This window comes from Rattus norvegicus, chromosome 19 (assembly GCF_036323735.1).
Source record: "Rattus norvegicus strain BN/NHsdMcwi chromosome 19, GRCr8, whole genome shotgun sequence".
Classification (NCBI taxonomy): Eukaryota; Metazoa; Chordata; class Mammalia; order Rodentia; family Muridae; genus Rattus; species Rattus norvegicus.
Genome location: NC_086037.1, coordinates 67,499,771 through 67,520,340, shown reverse-complemented (window position 1 = coordinate 67,520,340; position 20,570 = coordinate 67,499,771). Strand labels below are relative to the sequence as shown.

At 51.6% G+C, this 20,570-nt stretch overlaps 1 protein-coding gene across 4 annotated transcripts in view; it reads left to right on the top strand.

The window, feature by feature from the left end:
- The first annotated feature begins 4,993 nt into the window (after positions 1 to 4,993).
- Positions 4,994 to 20,570, top strand: part of Piezo1 (piezo-type mechanosensitive ion channel component 1) — a 62,228-nt gene continuing 46,651 nt past the window's right edge. For 2 of the 4 annotated variants that reach the window (XM_008772627.4, XM_008772626.4), the window contains exon 1: positions 5,007 to 5,657. In XM_008772627.4, coding sequence (XP_008770849.1) covers positions 5,594 to 5,657 — 64 coding nt within the window. In that variant the 5' untranslated portion in view covers positions 5,007 to 5,593. 4 annotated transcript variants of the gene reach the window in all.

Here is a 20,570-nt window from a genome sequence, read left to right as displayed (position 1 = left end):
TGTGGCCTGCCTGGAGACAACTTCACTGGGACGTTTGTGTGGTTCAGTGCAGCCCTAGGCTTGGATCTGGGTCATTGACTTCCCGTTGGTTTGAGTTTATCCCTCCAAATTCCCCCATTCCAGTCCCGATCTGTTTTCACTGCCTAGATGGGCTAGAATGACCACAGACATCCTTCTGATGCCGAACTCGCTTGGAAAACGCTGATGACTAATCTGGCTGCCTTCCCCCATCTTCCTCACATGAGTGTGGGCTGAACCCTCAGCTCCTGCCCCAGCCCACTCCTGTTAATTGGCCAAAGGCTCCTGACCACAAGCCCTACTGGCATGCTTCCCAGAGGGGTCTCAACTACCAACCTCATTTTTCTCTAGTTTGTGAAAAACATCTATGTATGTTGAAATCAGAGGACAACTTCTGGGAACCAATCCTTTCCTTTCCCCATGTGGGTTCTCAGGGAACAAATTCAGGTAGTCAGACCCATCCTCACCCCTGAGCTGAACTGTCTCTCTGGCCTTTAGACCCTTAACTGTGTTTGTTTGTTTGTTTATATATTTATTTGAGACTTAGTTTCAGGTAGCCCAGACTGGCCTTGAATCCTCCCACTTCAATATCCAAGTGCTGGGATTAAAACCACCACATCGGGGTTGGGGATTTAGCTCAGTGGTAGAGCGCTTGCCTAGCAAGCGCAAGGCCCTGGGTTCGGTCCCCAGCTCTGTAAAAAAGAAAAAGAAAAAAAAACAAAACAAAACAAAACAAAAAACCACCACATCTAGCTTCTTATTTGTTTTAAGACAAGATCTTAGTTGGGTAGTGATTGTGTGCACTTTTAATCCCAGCACTAGGGGGCAGAGCCAGGTGGATCTCTGTGAGTTTAAAGTCAGTCTTGTCTACAAAGCAAGTTCCAGGACAGCCAGGACTGTCACACAGAGAAACCCTGTCTCAAAAAACAAAAACAAGGGGTTGGGGATTTAGCTCAGTGGTAGAGCGCTTGCCTAGGAAGTGCAAGGCCCTGGGTTCGGTCCCCAGCTCCGAGAAAAAAGAAAAAAGAAAAAAAAGAAAAAGAAAAAGAAAAACAAAACAAAACCCAAAAAACAAAACCAAACAACAACACCCAAAAAAACAAACAAAAAAAAAACAGACAAACAAAAGGCATGTTTGTACTCTGAAGCCCAGCGGTGAGTTTGCTGTAACTCTCCCGCCCCTGCCCCCAGAATGCTGGGTTTACAATGTGTACTACTGTGCCCTGTGCCCAACTTCAATGACCAACCTTCTAATTCCGCCTGGCGTTTAGGAAACAGGAAGGTTCTAGCTACAACTCCAAGGAATAGACATTGACTTGGGGTCCTCGAGACTCTTGCCCAGTGTTAGCATGGGGACAGACTTGAGACAGGTTTTCAAGTGAGGAAAAGTGGACAGAGGACTCTGGGCTACTACCAGGCTCTGGAAGGTGAGGGTGTCTATAAACCTGTGTAGTGACTGGCTGGTGTGAATCCTTTAAACTTATGTGTCCCTGGAAGGGAGAGGGGACAAGTGGTACTCCAGATATGTTCCCCAACATGTCCCAGGTCCTCTCAACCTAGAGAGGCCATCAGGGGGCCACCAGCTGCTGGTGACTTAGATGGAGGGCGGAAGAGATGGGAATGGCCTATCTTGTGGGGGTGACATCTAGATGGAGCCAGTTTCTGTGCCCAGGCCAAAACAGCCCTTTGGAGTAGTCCTGCAATCTGCGATCTGCAGGCAAAGGCAGGTACAAGCCAGCTTTCTCGATGAATTTTTTCCTGTTTCCAAGAATGGGAACTGGCACTTGGTAGAAATGTACTCAGGGAGCTGAAGTAATAGCTCCCCAAATATCACATTTGCTAGCCAGGAGTCAAGGAAGCAAGGTGCTGGGGAAGCTGGCAACATGGCTGACTCTGGGAGTGGGTGGAGGGGGCTTAGGATGTACTATTTGAAACTTGTGTCAACAGGCGTGTGTGTGTGTGTGTGTGTGTGTGTGTGTGTGTGTGTGTGTTCTCTTCATACAATACATCACAACCTCAGTTTCCTTCTCTTCACTTCTTCCAGTCCCTCCCAACCCCCCATCCACTCCTCCTCTGTTTCCCTTCAGAATAGAGCATGCCTCCCAGAGATAGAAACCACAGAGCATAACGAGGTATGATAAAACAAGGCACAAAAAGCAAAACAAAACAGCAAAACCCAGCAACAACAAAAACCTGTTGCTATAGTAAATCTCACAGCATCAATTTGGCCCTTTAACCTTTTTTTTTCCTTTTTTTTTTTTTTTTTTTTCAAGACAGGGTTTCTCTGTGTAGCCCTGGCTGTCCTGGAACTCACACTGTAGACCAGGTTAGTCTGGAGCTCAGAAATCTGCCTGCCTCTCTCTGCCTTCTGAGAGCCGGGGCTAAAGATGTGGAGCACCACCCTTGGTCATTTTAACCATTCTGAAGTGTGCAATTGAGGGACTTACACAATCTTCCTCTTCTTTCTCTTTCTTCTTCATTTTTGGAGGTAAAATGGCCCAGCCTGGCCTCAAACTTGCAATTCTCCAGCCTCCCAAGACCTGGTATGACTGGTTTGTGCCACCATGCCTAGCTCTAGAACCTTCTAAACTCCCATTCACCAATCTCCTTCCTCCCATACCCTTCTCTGGCAGCCGGTCTTCTTAGTCTCTCTGTCTGACTCCCTAACTGACTTAATTTAGATACTTTTATGAAGTCAGATGGGATCCCAGCACTCAGACAAGCCAGGCACAGCTCTATAAGCTGGTGGCCAGCCTGGTCTACACTGCAAGTTCTAGGCCAGCTACTGAGACACTGTCTCAAATCATAAAGAATGGCCAGTTGGCACTGGATAGATAGTTTGTTTCCCGGTCCTTGGCTGATGACCTTTGGCCTATTTTTACCTTTTGCCCACTGAGGATAGTTTTGTTTTCAACACTCAAATTCCAACTTCTGTTTGATCATCCGTTTTTTGAGTCTTCAAAAGCCAACCAACCAACCAACAAACAAACAAAAAACAAAATAAAACAAAACCCTGGAATCACACGCCATTTATTCTTTGTGTCAGACTCTCACCACTTGGCTCAGTGTTTTCCAGATGTTTGGTGCTGTGGTGCCATAATTTGGTTCCCTTCTATGGCCAGGTACAACCCGACTGCATGAAGAGTCATGTTTGCCCACCCATTCACCCACTAATAGGCATTTGGGTGTTTCTGCATACTGGACTTAACACTCCAGTATAGACAAGTGAGGGTGACTGGTCACCTCTCAGAAAACGTGGGGACTCTACTGGCACAGCTGAATCCCTGTCTACTCTGGCCCTGTGCCATCCTCTCCACCTAGGGAACAGTCCTCAGTGTGAGGTCCTCACCTGAGATCCTATATACTTCCTGTTGGCTGCAGGAAGATCAGTTTGAGGTTATCCTTGGCTCTACAGCACGTTTGAAGCCATGGCAAAAGAGAGAGGAAGAGAGAGAGGGAGAAAGGTGAACCAGAGGTACCAGGGCTGGGGGCTAGGCTGGCAGTTGCTGGTTCTGCCGGCTTGACAAGCGACAAGTAGGAAAGTTCCGATACTAAGGATCTGGTCCATTTTGTGAGTTTTATTTGGCCTAGGTAATACATGTGTGTGACTGACCTGGACATCAAAGGGAAGGAGGCTCGCATGTAGGCTAAGGCCGCATGTTTGCTCTTGCAGACGAGGGCCACGCCTGTTTTTTCAATGGTAACATTTTATCTTAGAAGCTGCTCCTACAAGGCAGGGAATCTTCAGATGCTCTTTAAATTGTGACAGAGAACAATACGGTAGGATACATTGTAGTTTCTTTGAGAGTTCCTGTGTTTGTTCCTTTCCATTTTCAATTTTTTTTTCTTTTTTTTCGGAGCTGGGGACCGAACCCAGGGCCTTGCGCTCTCTAGGCAAGCGCTCTACCATTGAGCTAAATCCCCAACCCTCCTTTCCATTTTCAAACCCCTTTGCTACTTTGATAGTTGTGAGACACAAACATTTCAGGTCCTCTAGAACAGTGGTTCTCAACCTTCCTAATATTGTGAACCCCCTCTCCCCTTAAGACAGTTCCTCATGTGGTAATCCCCCACCCATAAAATTATTTTGTTGCTACTTCATAACTGTAATTTTGCTACTCTTATATGAGTCATAATGTAACTATCTGTTGTGCAGGGTATTTAATATGCAACCCCTATAAAAGGGTCGTTCAAACTCCCAAAGGGGTCGCGACCCACAGGTTGAGAACTTCTAAAGAAGCCTGACTATTCTGACGCTTCAGACCCCTTCAGAGCCAGACTATTGGCAAGCCTTGGAGATAAAGCTAGGCAATGTTTTAAACACTGGATGTCCAGGGAAAGCCTGCGTTTCAGGTGGTTTTGGAAAATTGAAGGTTCTGAAATGTGATTGATTGACTTTAGCCAGCTAGTGCCTTGAGGCTCAAAAGTGGTCACACCATCGTTCCCGGTCCCTAAGCCTCTGCCCTAATGCCACACATTTCCCAGGGCAGCTGAGTCGGGCCTTCCTAAACTTGGTGCAGCTGTACAGTTCTTGGCTCCTTTTCATTTTGTCTTTCCTATCCACCTTAATACGGAAGACTGAGCCAAACCAAGGCGGTTTGGGTGAGGTACCCGGCACATGCAGGACTCAGACCTTGTTTGGTCACCAACAGGACAGCAGGTGCTCTGACAGCTTTTGCTACTGTCCATAGCACACTGGTTAAGGTCAAGCCACGCAGTGGGGGCACGTATGACTGGAAGCAGTCCCAAAGCCCCAATGCAGACCACAGTGGGATCCAGCTGTCCGATGGAACTCTCAGTACAGTGTCTCTCCACCCCAACCACCAAGGCCTAGCCAGCGTGGCCGCCAGTACCACAGTCCGGAACTCCGAACGACTGACAGCCCCCAGGGGGCGCTGCGCCCTCACGGCTTGGGGAGCAAAGCGAAAGTTGCTCTAGCCACGAGGGGCGCAGTTGCGCGTGGGTGCTACAGGGGGTCAGGGAAATCAGGTCCTTGGGAGTCATTCTGTATTGCCCCTAATCCGAGTCCCAGGCCCCGGCGCCCCAGGGAGAAGCGCCCCACTGGCACTGTGCGAGTGACTGCGCTAGACTGCTGGGGGGCTTCGGGGGCGCGCGGACCAAAGTCTCCGGCTCACCGGCACTAGCCAGGCTGGGAGGGTCGGCGGGCGCGGACTGCGCTAGGCAGCGAGGGGTGCCTGGGCGCGCTTGGCCGTCGGGGGAAGCGCGGAGGCGGGCACTCCAAGGAGGGCGGGGGCCGAGCTTATAAAGGCCCGCAGGCGGGAGCAGGGAGAGAGCCGCTGTGTCGCCGTCCGGCCCAGCACGGCCTCCGCGAGCAACCGTGAGTTCCGAGCCGAGCGGGCTGCGCCCCAGCGCGCGCGGGCTCCGGCCGTCGGGAACCAGAGGGAGCGGCCGGGCCGGCTGGCGACCGGAGATCGAGGCCCGCGGGAGGTCGGAGCAGCGGCGCGCCGCACGTGCGGAGACCCGCCCTGAGTGCCATGGCGCGCGGTTCCTCCGGCCCTCGCACCTCCCTTTAGCCACGGCGGCGCGACCCGGGGCGGTCCCCCGGCCGCGGGGCATGGAGCCGCACGTGCTGGGCGCCGGGCTCTACTGGCTGTTGCTACCCTGCACACTCCTGGCGGGTGAGTGGAGGGCGCGGGCGGGAAGACTGCATCCGTGTACCCCTGCGCGTGCCGCCCGGCCCCGCGAGGGTGTGCGCGGGCGAGCATAGGCGAGGAGATTCCGCGGGACTCGAGGCCCAGGGCGCCCGCATTCCTGAGGCGTGAGCGCGCTGGCGGCCTCGGCGAGCCGGGCTGGGGCACTGAGTGGAAAGCCCGGGAGGCAGCGGCGAGGCGCGGGTCCCGGAGAGCCCCAGATAGCGCTGAGCGTCTCTGCGCCGGCTGGGAGGAGAGGCCCCGGCGAGGGGCTGTTAGTGTCTGAGATGTAAGGGGAGCGTGACTTTCTATTCTCTTTCGTGGTTAAGAAAAAAAGAAAGAAGAAGAAAAAAAAAATCAAACTTGCATCATGACTTCCTGACCAATCTGGGAGAAGGTGGCGTTCTGCCTGGAGCTTTTCAACTCAGAAATTTCCTACCAGAACTAATAATGTTCCAGCCCCAGGCGCAGTCCCCAGTGTTCTTAGCCCCAATTCCGAGGCTGTCTGTCCAAAGCCTTGGAAAAAGTTCCTGTCTTGCTTGTGCCCTACTTGGTTACCTTCCAGAGGTACTGGGGCACAGGGCGCCCCAGGAGGCTCTGCCTGATGTCAGAACTGAAGATCCCTACTGTGGCATTTGTCCCTTGCTTGCAAAGAGCTTCTCCCCTTTGGCCCTGGGCTCCATTACAGCTCTACCAGCCTTACCCAGGGCCCGGTGTCCAGCTGCCCACCCCCTTACACCTCCTGAAGTGATCGGCACCCCTCCACGTGTGACTTTCCTCGGGGTCTGATTAAGTTAGCCTACAGAGAGACATTGAACCCACTGTGAATGTTTGTCTGCCTCATGGAAATCCATCTGTTGGAGGTGGGGGATTGTCTATGATTCCTTCCAGGGAATCACTGCTTATCACCCTGTTTTAGGAACAGGCTCCCGGGGTGTTGGGTAACCTGGGCAAACCCTACTGGAACTTCCACACAGGCCGAGTTTTGATTTGTAGGACCAAAATGTGGTGAGTCGTAGGGGAATTTTTCAAGGCAGGAATCAATGAAAACCATTGAGCTTGGAGAGGAGCGGCCAGCGGCCAGCCTTAGGAGAGCCAAGGTCTAGGGCCATTTGTGGCTTCTTTTCCTCACTGGCTTGTAGACTGGCAGAGTGTAAATATAAGCAAAATGGGTGGATGAGAATGGGGAAGACAGGTACCTTAAAGGGGTAGCCTCAACAGGAGGCTTCTCAGGCTCCTTAACGTACTGTTAATGCTTGGGGACAAGAAGAGCAGGGCAGGGAATAGGTGGTCCTGTTGTGTGGGAAGAAAGGCTTCTTCATCTTCACAGAGGAGGTCCTCTTCCACAGACAGGGGCTGCACTTAAACAAAACTGACAGACTTTTTCTCTGGCAGACCAGATGGTAAATGTTTTCACATCATGAAATACTCTGATTATTTTTTCCAGCAGTTAAAAAAAATGCAAAAAACATTCTTAGCTCGTGGGCAGTACTGAAATCGACCGTAAGCTGGGGTCCAGCCTGCGACTTGCCAGAGCTTATGACGCCTCCGAGGATCAGTCAGGGCTCTGAGGTCCCCTGGCTTTTCAGCTGTAGTGTGTGGGTGGCAGAGGAAGCTTCCAGTCTGGTTAGGATGTAAAGGAGGCTTTGCTGGCTTTGGGGGTTCCCACCCAGCCTGTGTGTTAGTCACCTGGGGAGCTTTCAAAAGAATATTGATGACTCATGCTCCCAGCCTTCCTTAGGCCCAAAACTGTCCCCCCAATAAAGTCCATTCATGAGAACATTTCCAGGCGCAGGCCACACCTACCCTGACACTGAGCCTGGGTGTGGGCTTGGCCACCAACAGTTTTCTTTATGCCTGGGGAGGTGGGCAAGGGACACAGAGCCAGCCAAGGGCTCTGTGTGGTGACATAGGAGAGGTTGGCATCCTGTTCACGTCTGTGGGTGTAGTCATCGCTGAGGGACCTCTCGCTGGAGGTGAAACATTCACCCCATCTCTTGTGAGGGCTCCCTCACCCTCTGGCCTCTGAACAGTTTGAGTCCTGTGTTTTGGAAACGAGACCTTCACAGGTTAGTCATCCTAAATGCTGGGTGCTGGCTCAGGCCTTCCTGAAGGTTTGAATCATCCCGGGGTGCTTAGCCTCTTTGCCACTCCCCTAACAGGACATCAATCTGGAAAGTCAGGCAAGGTGATGCCCTAGTCCCAAGGGAATAGTAACCAACCAGCCCAGGCAGACTTAACCTGGTGACCTGGAGATCTAGGGATCAGGACCTGGAAGGGATGTTTTGTGCTTGGGAGAGAAAGGACCAGGTCTCCTGATTCTTGGCCCCACAGAGGAACCAAGAGCTTAAAATCCAAGCAAAAGCCAGGTATCGAGAAAGTCCCTTCTCTCACAGTGAGGAAGACCTGTGTGTAGTAAGGCAACTCGGTCTCTGCCCCCTCCTTCCCCCCTCCTCCCCATAGCATGGGAGGCGCCTTCATGATGGAGTGGCACCTAGGCTTGACAGACTGCCTCTGAGAAGTATCGTTGTTTACAGTGGGTACGTGTCACCCTTCTCAGGATGTTGTCACCATTACCTGCCCACTTGTGAGCCTGGAGGTGGGAAGGACTATCATCAGGCTTGCCCACCCGCCAGCTTCAGACAGGAGCTGGTCAGCCCTCACTCGGTGGTCAGAGCTATTGTTGAAACTGAGGGCCAGAGGGAGCAGTAGGATGATGGAGAACCTAGCCTTTCCTGCCACCCATACTGCAGTCTTGGTAGCCACGGAATGGGTGAGGTCCCACTTCCCCCTGCCGCGCTGTGGGGGACTCCCTGCTGAGCCTCAGCCACCAGGCTTGGCAGAGGGGTGGGACCCTGCCTTGTGCAGGGTCCAGGAGGGAATGAGTAAGCAGGACAGGGAACCCACTGGGTCCCAGTGTGTTTGGGGGAGGAGCTAGGGACCACTCAAGAGCTGAGGGAGGATCCCTCCCTGTCATACCATATTCTTGGTTCTTTTTTTTTTTCGGAGCTGGGGACCGAACCCAGGGCCTTTGTCATACCATATTCTTAATGCAGGTGGTCACTGGCAGCCAGGGGGAGGGTCCTGCAGAGGAAGTGACCTTGCTGGGGTGGGCAGAAGTGCTGACTTCTCATCCTGGCCCCAGGCTACTTCCTGGGCGGTGTCTGCCTGCTCGTACTGATGACACTTAAGTTTGCTCTCTTACTGTCTAGAGTTGGGGAGGGCAAGCCCTTCGACTCGGCGTCTGGGCCCCATGTGAGCCGCCTCCCTGTGCCTCTAAGATCCCCTTTCAGTTCTGTTACCTATTTTAGAAGTGTAATTAGATGTTTACTTTTTCATATACATCCCGTTCTTGTTTCTAAAGTTCAGCTTTTACACCCACTTTCTACCTCGCTGTTAGCTTTTGGTCTCTCTGTCAGAATGCAGCCATTGAGAATGAAGAAGAATTCACGGGACTAATTCACAGGCCCAAGAGCATATGGATGGGAAGGGACAGCCCTGGGAGGACATTTTCTTTGCCCTCTTTGCTGGCGGGTACCTATTTCAGGTCACTCAGAGGACAAAGGAAGGTTGCTGGCGTATGTGCTGTGGGTGGACGAGTTTGTGGGTGGAAGACATCAGTCGGTGGTGGCCTTCGTCTCCCTCTGAACTCACCTGGCCTTTAACCTCTTTCTAGGCCTCACCTCCTCCCCTGTAAGTAGGCCTATAAAAGCTTTAAGGCCACTTCCAGACTCTGCTCTCTGGTCCCCGGGCTGTGATTTCACACCCAGGCTGGAGAAGTGGATGGGTCAGCTGTGTTTGGAGAAAGGCCAGTCCTTCATCCGGTGATTCCTCTTTGGCCTTGGTGGCTAGGCGCCCCTGAGTGCTTTCCCATGTGTGCTGCATGCGTACTGCGTGCTGACATTGGCCTTCAGCAGCTAGGCTGGGTCTCTGGGGCTTCCCACCACTACGTTCCCTTCAGCCCAGAGGACTCTTCTAAGGAAAGGCAGGGACTGGCGCCCTCACTTTCCATGCACAAGCCCTGTCTCTGAGGGGTCTACAGTCCTGTACCCTTTGTGTACTGTACCCTGTGTATAACACCAAGCTGTGCTCTGCGTGCAGCTCCCCGAAATCCTCCAAGTTCATTCATGCATCCTCTCATCTAGGTCTTGTGGGACAAAGTACTGGGTAGCAGCCAGGAGCCCAGTGCTGGTTCCAGGTCAGCGGTTCCTGGGCATGGGGTGGGGGTGGGAGACGGGATTGATGCATGAGGTAGAGGTAAGAGGCTTACCTCTTCCCCACCAGGCCTGAGGGCACTGTGAGCCCCTGCAGCTCTTCATAGGTGGAGGAACAAAGGCAGCAGTTACACCTACCAACGGGCTCTGGTTAGCTTCTCCATACGGGCGCTATGATGCCATTCGTATTCCCCAGAAACGGCCTCTAAACCAGAGCCCCCAAATAGTGCCACCCCAAGGGACTCTCTAACAATGACACTCCAAACAGGTTTCCCTAACAAATGCCTCTAAGTGGGCCCCCAGAAGTGCCTTCCAAAGTCTGCTCCCGCCTTATCTCATCAGAACAGGATGAGTGAACAGGGCCGATGCCCTAGCCCCCTGGTGCTGGGCTCTGAAGGCTTGGGAGGCAGAGAGAACCTGGGATGGGGCCATGAGTTGCAGGAAGAGGAGGATATAGGATGGGGTCGGGGGATGGGTAGCCAGTCCAGAGGGAAGGAATAGGTCGCCAGGCTTGAGGATGAGGTCACTGTAGCATTCCAGGGCCCTCTGCCTCCTTAGAAGGACACCAGCTAGGGGTTGGTAAGTGTTGAGCTGCCAGAGTTAGTGTCATTGGGATTGGTTGGGGCCAGGAGAGCCCTCCCTGTGCCTATCCCCACCCCTTTTTGTAGAGAGGCCTCCAGGAGCAAGAGCAGAGAGTGGCTACATGGGAGGGAGGTTTGGCAGAGCCTAAAGCTCCCCCCACGATCAAGTTTTCATTTATAATTGTCTCCTTATCTGCATGGTCCATGGTCTATGATGAGCTTGTCTTGGTGACCAAAGCCTGTAATCCCAACTCCCTTGAAGACTGAGACAGGAGGGTCATAGGTTCAAGGCCCATATGGGTCACTTATCAGACCCTGTTTCAAAGTAAAAGGCAGAAAGAGGGGCTGGTGGAGTACCCCAGTGATATGATGGTAGCCTGGGATGGGGACCCTGGCTTCAGTCCCCAGCACCAGGAAAGGCAAACAAAACCTTGGTGGACCTCTTGTAGTGTAGTCAATAAACTGTTTTTCCAGCCATTTTTTCCTAAAACATACATCTAGAGTAGATGTTGGGAACCCGCCATTGGACCAAACAAACTCTTCATCTCTATGTAGGCACCTATGGTAAGATTTAATTTATATACGAGGCACAGAGGTCAACCCAATAGTAATAAGATTAAATATTTACACCGTATAATGCGTTAAAATTTATATACGCCAAGCTTGGTGGCACACACCTTTATTCCTAGCACTAGGGAGGCAGAGACAGGGAGATCTCTGTGAGTTCAAGGCCAGCCTGGTTGTAGGTGTCAGAGCTCCAGGGCAGCCAGTCTGAAACACTGCTTCAGAAAGAAAAAAAAAAAAAGGGTAAGGATTGGCAAGATGGCTCACTGGGTGAAGGCTCACAAAAGTAGTTAGTTGTCCTCTGAATCACATTACAGGTATTTCGTGTGTACAACCCGCATGTGTACACACACACACACACACAAACACACACACATAAAATATTTTTAAGACTTATGAAATGCATACTTGTGGAATATTTTGGACTGTGGCTGGGCGTGGCTCAGGTCAGCTAGGCATAAACTCCCCTTGAACCCTTTGAATTTCCAACCCCCACCCCCATTCCCAAGGCCTTGGTCCTTCCTAGATCTTTCTGGTCTCAGCGTGGGTGGCATCTGCTGCCTGTCACCTACTTCTACGGTCTTGTCACCTCATCTCTTTTGTAGTTGGAACATCCGTGGAGTTGTTTTGGGGTTCCCCTTAAGGCCTTCCCTTCGATTGCTCCTAGGTTTCTGGTGTCAGGGACACCTCTGCCTTTCATGTGTCCTGGGGTGGATGCTGGGTGGGTCCTGTTGCATTTTTTATGCATGAAGATCACAGGCTGTCCAGGTAGCCACTCCCACTGGTCCCTTGGGGAACTGGCCACCCTGGGAAGCAAGCATCATCTTATACGCGACAAGGATAGCTGCCCAGCCAGACCAGCCCCTTGGGTGATATCAGATGCCTTAGCCAATATATGCAGCCTGCTGACTCCCTGTAGCTGTCCCAGGAACCCTTGCTGAGTGGGGTGGGTCCGTTTTTCTGGTATGTTTTAATAGCATAATTATAGGGGTATTTTTGGTTCTCTCTAACAGGCTGACAGGGTCAGCCACGACTGTTTACCAGGCTGCAATGTGCACGCTATTTTTCTCTGTGAGTATATATAGCTGGGACCATTCCTTCCCTGGGTTCAGGCTGCAGAGGGATGGTGGCCACCTCGGCCTCCTGTGGTTTCCTTAGCCGTTGAATGGGAGCCTAAAATGGGCCTAAGGGGACAGCTGCTGGGCTCTGAGGAACATGAAGCTGGGCTGGCCTATCTCAGTTACTGTATTATTGCTGTGAAGAGATAACCATGACCAAGGCAACTTATAGAAAAAAAAATAATTGGGGGCTTGCTTACAGTTTCAGACGGTTAATGTCTGTTGTGGTGGGAACCATGGGATGGGGTCAGGCCGGCAGCACAGCACCGGAGCAGTCTCTGAAAGCTTGCGTCTGATCCACCAAGCTAGAGGCAGAGAGAGAGCATTGCGACTGGGCCCGGTGTGGGCTTTTGAAACCTCAGAGCCCACCCTCAGTGACACACTTCTTCCAACAAAGCCACGCCTCCTAATCCTTCCTATACCGTCCACCAAGTGGAGACCAGATTTTCAAATATCTAAGCCTATGGGGGCCATCCTCATTCAAACCACCATATTTCCTGTCCATCTCCCTGAACTGTACAGATAGACTTCCTGCCCAGCCTGGTAAAGAAAGCCCTTAAGAGGGCGAGCGTTAGGCTTTCTCCCAGATGCCTGGTTCTCCTCCTGTGTCTAGAAGCCAACTTCATCTTCCAAGCCTTGGCCATCCTTCCTAGAATCTTCCGAGGGGGAATCGAACTGCTAAGGAAGTAAACCCCAGGGTCTGCACTGGGAATCTGAGGATGAGGTACGGGTCCTGAGGTTTGCTTTGGAGACGGCAAGCATAGGGTTTGGTATTCACCTCCTGGAACCCCCCAAGCCTGCTGCTGTCTGCTGACACCTTGCACCCTGGCTCCCAGAGGGCAGTGCTGCGTCTGCCTCTGCTGTGACTCCAGCTCCTGGCCCAACCCCTTCTCATTTACTTGATTTCTGTTTATAGTTGAGAGGCTGTTTAACAGCGGCATCCAGACAACATTCCAGGGAGTTTTAAAAGGGAAGTGAGGGAGCGGGAGAGAGATGGCCCAGCAGTTAAGGGTGTGCGCTGCTCTTGCTGAGGGCCTGTGGAAACTCAGGTCCGAGCGCCCATACTGAGTCAAGAGACTCAGACATCCTCTTTGGGGTTTTAGGGGCACCTGCCCTCAGGTGTACTTCCTCCTGTCCTCCACATATACATTCTGTGAACCAAGCTGACCTCGAACTCACAGAGATCCGCTTGCCTCTGCCTCCCAAGTGCTAGGGTAAAAGGCGTGTGGCATCGCCACTTGGCTTCTTGCATATACACATAAATCTTCCTTTCCCTCGCTAGCACATCTGGGGGATAGTGACACTAATGACCTTCGTGAACCCTGTACGCTCTGTGCTGAGTCTTGTAATTATGGCCCTGCATAGGGTTTTTCTTGTCCTGTTTGTGAAGGAACAGGTGGGCAGGTTATCCCAGTTGCCCAAGATCACTCTGAGGAGAGCTGAGTACACCTGGTCCTGGCCAACCTCCTCTAACCCACATCACCTACAGTGAGAAGATCCTATGCATCCTTCAGCAGCCATCACCCAGCCCGGTGTCCTGTGTCTTGAGTGGGGCCGGGACTGTTTTCCTTCCCTCTAATGTAGTCTACCTTGAGTAGCTACCTTGAGTGGCCAGTCTCTTGGGTGCATGGCTTCTTCTAGCTCCATTCAGATCCTTTCCTGCCTGTGCTGCTGAGGCCTGTGGCATCCGCTGCTGTCCCTGCCTTCCCAAGCAGTGCCCCCCCCCCCCGCCCCAGCAGCATTGCCTACTATGAGAGCCTTGGACCTCTGGCTTTCCAGTCTCTCCGACCTCCCCAAGCCGTGACGTCAGGCACTGCTGGTGGGAGAGTGGCTTCTAAGTGGGCAAGGTCTTGTTTCTTTTTTTTTTTTTAAGTTTATTTTTGTGGTTGAATGTGCATGTGTGTACATGTTCATGTGCAAGGGCACTCGTGTGTACTATGGCACATACGTGGAGGTCAGAGGTCAACCTCATATATTGGTATATATTCAACCTCATATCTTGTTTGAAGCAAGGTCTATCTTGTTCGCCACTGTAGTGTGTCCTCCGGGCTGGTTGAGTTGTGAGCTTGGGAAAGATTCTCCTGTCTCCGCCTCTCATCCCTGTTCTGTCCTTGCAACGTGGCCTCCTTGGTCTGCTGGACCTGGAGCCTTGTGTGTAGGTGTCCTGACTCCTCTTGTCCTTGTTCCCAGGGGTTGCCATGACTACCTCTATATCCCACCTACTCTTCCCCTTTTCCATGAGGACACCCAGGCATCAGTCTGAAGGATAGGATGGCTCCTGTTTGGCAGATGCTGCACCAGGGGCTCACAAGGTATAGGTGTGAGTCCTCTAAGTAGCCCAAGCAGTCCATGGCCCCCAGTCTTCCCAGAGGCTGTGTGCTTAACCAGCTGAGTTGTCCTTCAGTCCCCCTCGGTCCCTGTCCTTGTCCGTGATGGCATGCCTCATAGGATCTGGGTGCAACCTCTTGCTTCCTTTTCTGCCTCCAGAAGGCATGACCCTTGACTGGCCCCATAGGGCTGTCCGCTTCTGCTCCACGATGTGGAGGTAGTTGGACCTATTGTCTGAAGCTTGGACCTGGGGAGAGCTTGCAAAACTGCAGCCCATGTTACACTCCAGCCTGCCTGTGCCCAGTGTCATACATCTGTGATTTCTTGTTGATATTGGCTTAGTAGGGTCAAGGAAGGCTGGGAGTTGCCATCCTGTAGGTGGGAAGGGAATGTCCGCAGAGGCCAGAAGGAGGTAACAAGGTGGATGTTGCTCCAGATCTCAGAGGTCACACCTGTCCAGTCTCGCCTGGTGACATGGTCTCGTGGTGACCACATTCTAAACTGTCCTAATTTCATCTCTGTTGCTGTGATACAGGATCCAGACCAAAAAAAGCAATTTAGGGAAGAAAGGGATTTATTTTTAGCTCATGATTCCGGGTTACAGTTCATCACTGTGGGGAATGTCGCCTCAGCAGGAGCCTGAGACAGCTGGTCACATCACCTCCACAATTAAGAGTAGAGAAAACGAATACATTGATAGTCACTTGCTTGTGCTCAGCTTGATTTCCCCACTCTTACACAGTTCAGCACCCTCTGCCTAGGGAATAGTTCTGCCCACATTGGGCTGGGTCTTCCTCACACCAATTAGTAATCAAGTCAATCCCCCCATAGACATACCCACAGGACATCCTTATTTAGACAACTTCTCAGACTTTCTTCCCAGGTGATTCTAGCTTCTGTCACGTTGACAGTTAAGGCTAACCATCACACAGACCTTATCAGTGAGCACAGACCTTCCCAGCTAGGTGGGGAAAGCCGGGTAGGTCCTAATCTCCAAGGATCAGGGGTGTGGGGTAGAAGCTCAGAGTGCTGTGGAAACAGAGACCTAAGAAAGCTGTTGAGGATCAAAGGGTGAGTACTGCTTGGGGGAGGCTTGACGGAACCTGAAGCCTTAGGCAGCCTTCCTTGAGCAGCCTCTAAGCTGTTGGCTCCGTGACCTCTGTAAAGGGCCTCCTGCATCCGTTTCCAGTTCTCAGGGTGAAAACAAGCCTAGAGAGTGGATACGTGAAGTGAGGGGTGGGGCAGCTCTGTGTGGTGGTGGGTATAGGTGTTTCCTTTGCTGCCTGTCCTTACACCGACAATCAGTGGTCATCCCCTGCGTTCTGGGACTCGATCCTCCAGCCTGGGGAAGCATCAGGCACCGTCTTCATTGAGCACTCTGGGTGAGGCTGGGTTTTGCAGGACCACACAGCAGAGAGTCTTCACTGTGAGTTTCTGTGCCCCCGACTTTCAAGACAAGCTTCTCCGCTTCTTCCCCCTCCCACCTCTACCCTTGACTCACAGTAGGTGGGCAAACCTCTCCCACCCCCTCCAGTCAGACCCCTCTCCACCTTTCCTACAACCTGCTCCCCCACAACTACAGAAAGCACAGGGCTAGAAACCAAGTAAAACCCCAAACAGTCTAAATCAGAGAGACTCAGGTGACTGGAGACAGCTTGGCCTTGGGGCTGTGGGAGGAGCTAGAATCATCATTGCTCTCAGGAATAAGGAACTCTGAGCTCCTAGGAGCTTCTGGACCAGCAGGCTGAGTTACATTCCAGAGATGACCGAGCCCTTCCAGAGAGGCCCATGAGGAAGCACTGGTACTCATGGCCCCAAGTGTGGCTGGAGAGTTGAGACGCAGTGATCTCTCTCTCTCACCAGGGGAAGCCTGGCCCTGCGGAGTGGCCTCAACTGCTTGTAGTTTTGCTTTTGGGGGTGGTGGTGGTGGTGACAGACCTAGGTGGGAGCTACTGGGGACTTCAGGAGATGGTGATGAATTAGGTGTCTCCTATCTTAGGGGATAAAAAGCAAAGCCTTCACCCTCTGTCAGACTCAGGCTCAGCTGCCTCCCTGAGGTACAGTAGATCACGAAGCCCACCTGCATGTGGTCAGGGCCTGGTGGTGTGAGTATCAGCGAAGGCCATCTGTTCCCCCTGCTAAATCTCCAGGTCACTCAGGATCGTTCTCTTGTACTTGGTTATTTGGGAAATCTTCACTGAACTGTGTTCTGAGTTACATTAGCTCTCGGGTTGTGGCATTAGCCACAAGAGTCCCCCTGGGCTATGTAGAACCCAGTGGGTTCTGGGTAACTTTTTTTTTCTTTTTTCTTTTTTTCGGAGCTGGGGACCAAACCCAGGGCCTTGTGCTTGCTAGGCAAGTGCTCTATCACTGAGCTAAATCCCCAACCCCTCTGGGTAACGTTTTAGAACTGTGGTTGCTGACACTCCGGGATAATGGCTTCCTCCTGCGAGGTAGGAAGAGCACAGTTCCAGGCTCAGCCTCTTGTTGAATCTTACGGTCCACAGAAGTTCTAACTCTTGGCTGTGCTGTTGTATGCCTTTGGGCAGTCCCATAGCTTCTCTGAGTTCTGAACCCTTCATCTTTAAGAAAAATAATAAATTAACATAATCTTTTTTTTTTTTAAATTTATATCCAGGGCTAGAGTAGGGCTCAGAGGTTAGGACCACTTTTTGCTTTTTCTAAAGGACCTGAGTTTAGTTCCCAACTCTCACGTTGTTTTACTGCTGTGAACAGACACCGTGACCAAGGCAAGTCTTATAAGGACAGCATTTAATTGGGGCTGGCTTACAGGTTCAGAGGTTCAGGCCATTATCATCAAGGTGGGAACATGGCAGCATCCAGGCAGACACGGTGCAGGCAGAGCTGAGAGTTCTACATCTTCATCTGAAGGAAGCCAGGAACAGACTGGGCACCCTCAGGCAGCTAGGAGGAAGATCTCCAAGCCAGCCCCACAGTGACACACTTCCTCCGACAAGGCCACACCTTCTAATAGTGCCACTCCCTGGGCTAAGCATATGCAAACCATCACACACCTCAAGTACTCACGAGCACCTGGGACTCAGTCTGTGGCCCCTACTCTTGTGCATACATAGATGTGCACATATACACATAATTAAAGATAAAGATTAAATATTTAAACTAGCAATAAGGTATAGATATCATTACTGCATTTTTTGAACAGAGGTTTTCATTTTTTTTAGGGGGTGAATTTTATTTTAAAAGATTTATTATGGGGTTGGGGATTTAGCTCAGTGGTAGAGCGCTTGCCTAGCAAGCGCAAGGCCCTGGGTTCGGTTCTCAGCTCCGAAAAAAAAAGATTTATTATATATAAAAAGATTTATATATAAGTACACTGTAGCTGTCTTCAGACACACCAGAAGAGGGTATCAGGTCCCATTACCGATGGTTGTGAGCCACCATGTGGTTGCTGGGATTTGAACTCAGGACCCCTGGAAGAGCAGTCAATGCTCCCAACCACTGAGCCATCTCTCCAACCCCGTTTGTTTCTTAGTTTTTCAAGACAGGGTTTTATTTTTTTTTTTTATGTGACTGTGTGTGGATGGATGGTTTGCATGTGGAGGTCAGAGGACAAGTTGGGGGAGTCAGTTTCTTCTTCTACTGTATAGGCCCTGGGGATCAAACTTCGGCTGTCAGGCTTGGCAATAAAGCTCCTTTATCCTCTGCGCCATCCGGTCAGCCATGAACCCTGCATCCTTGAAAGTGGGGCTGGCCATCCGGCAATGGCAGCTCACATCTGTAATCCCAGCACGTAGGAGGCCGAGGCAGAAGGATTGCTGCTAATTTAAGGCCAGCCTGGACTACCTAATTCCAGGTCAGCCTGGGCAACAGTGTGAGACCCTGACTCAAAAAACAACAGCAAAACTGTATGCCTTTAATCCCAACACTCAGGAGGCAAAGGAGGTGTGGATCTCTGAGTTCAAGGCCAGCCTCATCTACATAGTCCCTCAGGGCAGTCAGAGCAATTTAGCAAGACCCTGCCTCCAAACTTACAATCAAGGACGGCAACAAAACCAACAGATAACAAAGAAAAGCAGTGTCCGCTGCACTGCTCGGGATGTCCCTCAGCTCCTGTGGGACCAAGAGTCTGGCCAGAGGTCCCAGTAACAGTTGTCCAGCACTGTAACTGTTCATGGTAGAGATTTCCTCCCCCAGCCGGTCCTTTTTAAAGTCTTCAGATGTAAGATTACCATCTGTACTTCTTGGCCCCACACCTCTCCGGGAAGAGCCCTGCAGGTGACATGGGTGGAAATGCCTTTATGAAATCCAACTTGAGGGAGGCAGGGCTGGTGCACGGCCGGATATCTATCTCACTCTGCAGGCCAGATTGCAGCTATAGTGAGATGGACATCTCAAGGAGGGCAAAGGTTAGCTATCTGCTCACATCGCCTGTTGGCAGTGTGTTTGCCTTGGAGCGTTCTGTTGGCCGGCCAGGTGAGGAGAGCCTGAAGACAGGGGTGATGTGAGATGCCCTTTGCTGGGTGCCTTTATAGGCAAGTTACAGTTTCTCTGTACTTTGAACCCTTCATCTTGAAAACTGGGCTTGGATCAGTGAGATGCCTGCCTCAGTGGCCAAGGAATGGAGGCAGAACTCACTGATAAAAGGAGCAAGGCCACGGTGCCCTGTATGACTCTATCCACTTTGGAGGCCCTCTGGCTGAATGTCTGTGGGAAAGTCCTGCTTTGTGGTCTCTCTGTACTACATTGTCATAGCCGCTTCATGGGCAACTGCACAGGTCACAGACCTGGGGAAGCTGAGTAAGGCCTTCTGTCCACGGGATGTGGCCAGCTGCAGGGTAGGTGGGTATGACTGCTGTTAGCTTCAGGCCCTGAGACACAGAATCTGAGCTGAGTGCTAGCTGTCTCATGGTGCCTGTATCATCTGTTCCCCCTGGGCTTAGAAGGTGAAGACCAAACCGTGCATCTTTCTTTGAAAGGGAAAGTGGTGGGTAGACTTTCAAGCATCTTGGTTAGCGTTATCTCTGACCTAGCGGGAAGGATGCTGGAGGTGTCAGGCTCCCTTTGCCCAGGCCTGACGGTGAACTGATGTTGCAATGGGTCTTAGAAGACAATGTGTGGGGTTGGGGATTTAGCTCAGTGGTAGAGCGCTTGCCTAGAAAGCTCAAGGCCCTGGGTTCGGTCCTCAGCTCTGAAAAAAAAGAAAGAAGAAGAAGAAGAAAAAAAGAAGACAATGTGTGTCAGGGATGAAATATAGATTTTTAAAAGATGTTAATTCAGGAATACCGGAAGCGTGTGTGTGTGCTGGCTGTAGGGAGGTTTAGAAGTGCCCAACCATTGATGGGAATTCTTTAGTGTCAATCAAAGCTAGCTGAGGGCAGGGACCCTCGGCATCTGGAAGTTTGGCTTTTGGGAGCCAAATGAGGACAAAGCATTAGAACCAATTCCCAACATATGTCTGCTGTCAGGAATGGTGATTAGGACCCAGGACCCCCAGTGATCTGTCCATCACCTTCTGCTCACACTGGCTTCAGTAGAAGCAGGGTGTGGCAACCGTGTTAGACAGTCACTTCCATTCTGTCTATTTAAGAAGTAGAGGTAACTAAGGCCTGCCCTCTCCCCTCCCACCACTCAAAATTCTTGCCCGTGGAGTCCCTTAGGAAGCCCACCTGTTGTTCTTCCTATGTTACCCCTGCAGCCTGGCCCATGGGAAGGGCTTGATCTGTTGTCTTTAGGCCTTTTTCTTCCTCTGAAGAGACTGAGACCAGCCTTGACCCTTCAGAGTGACCCTTCCAGGCCCACAGGAAGGGCTCTCTGTGGTCAAAAGCCATGGGAGTCAAAAGTCAATCCCAGAATTCCAGGCCTGCTCGGAGGCTCTGCGGCCTCAGCACGCCCGCCCAGTGGACGGTCTCCAGGAGGTGCAGTTACAGAGCCAACAACAGTTGTCAGCATGTCAAGTGCCTACCGTGACTCTAGTTTGGTAGTCGGTAAGGCACATAGAATTGTCAACACACTTTACAGATGAGGAAACTGAGACCCGGAGATCATTCAGAAGCTGAGCTAGGACTCAGCTGTTCTGGCCACAAGGCTCCCCGACACAGCCTAGGTCCTGGGAAT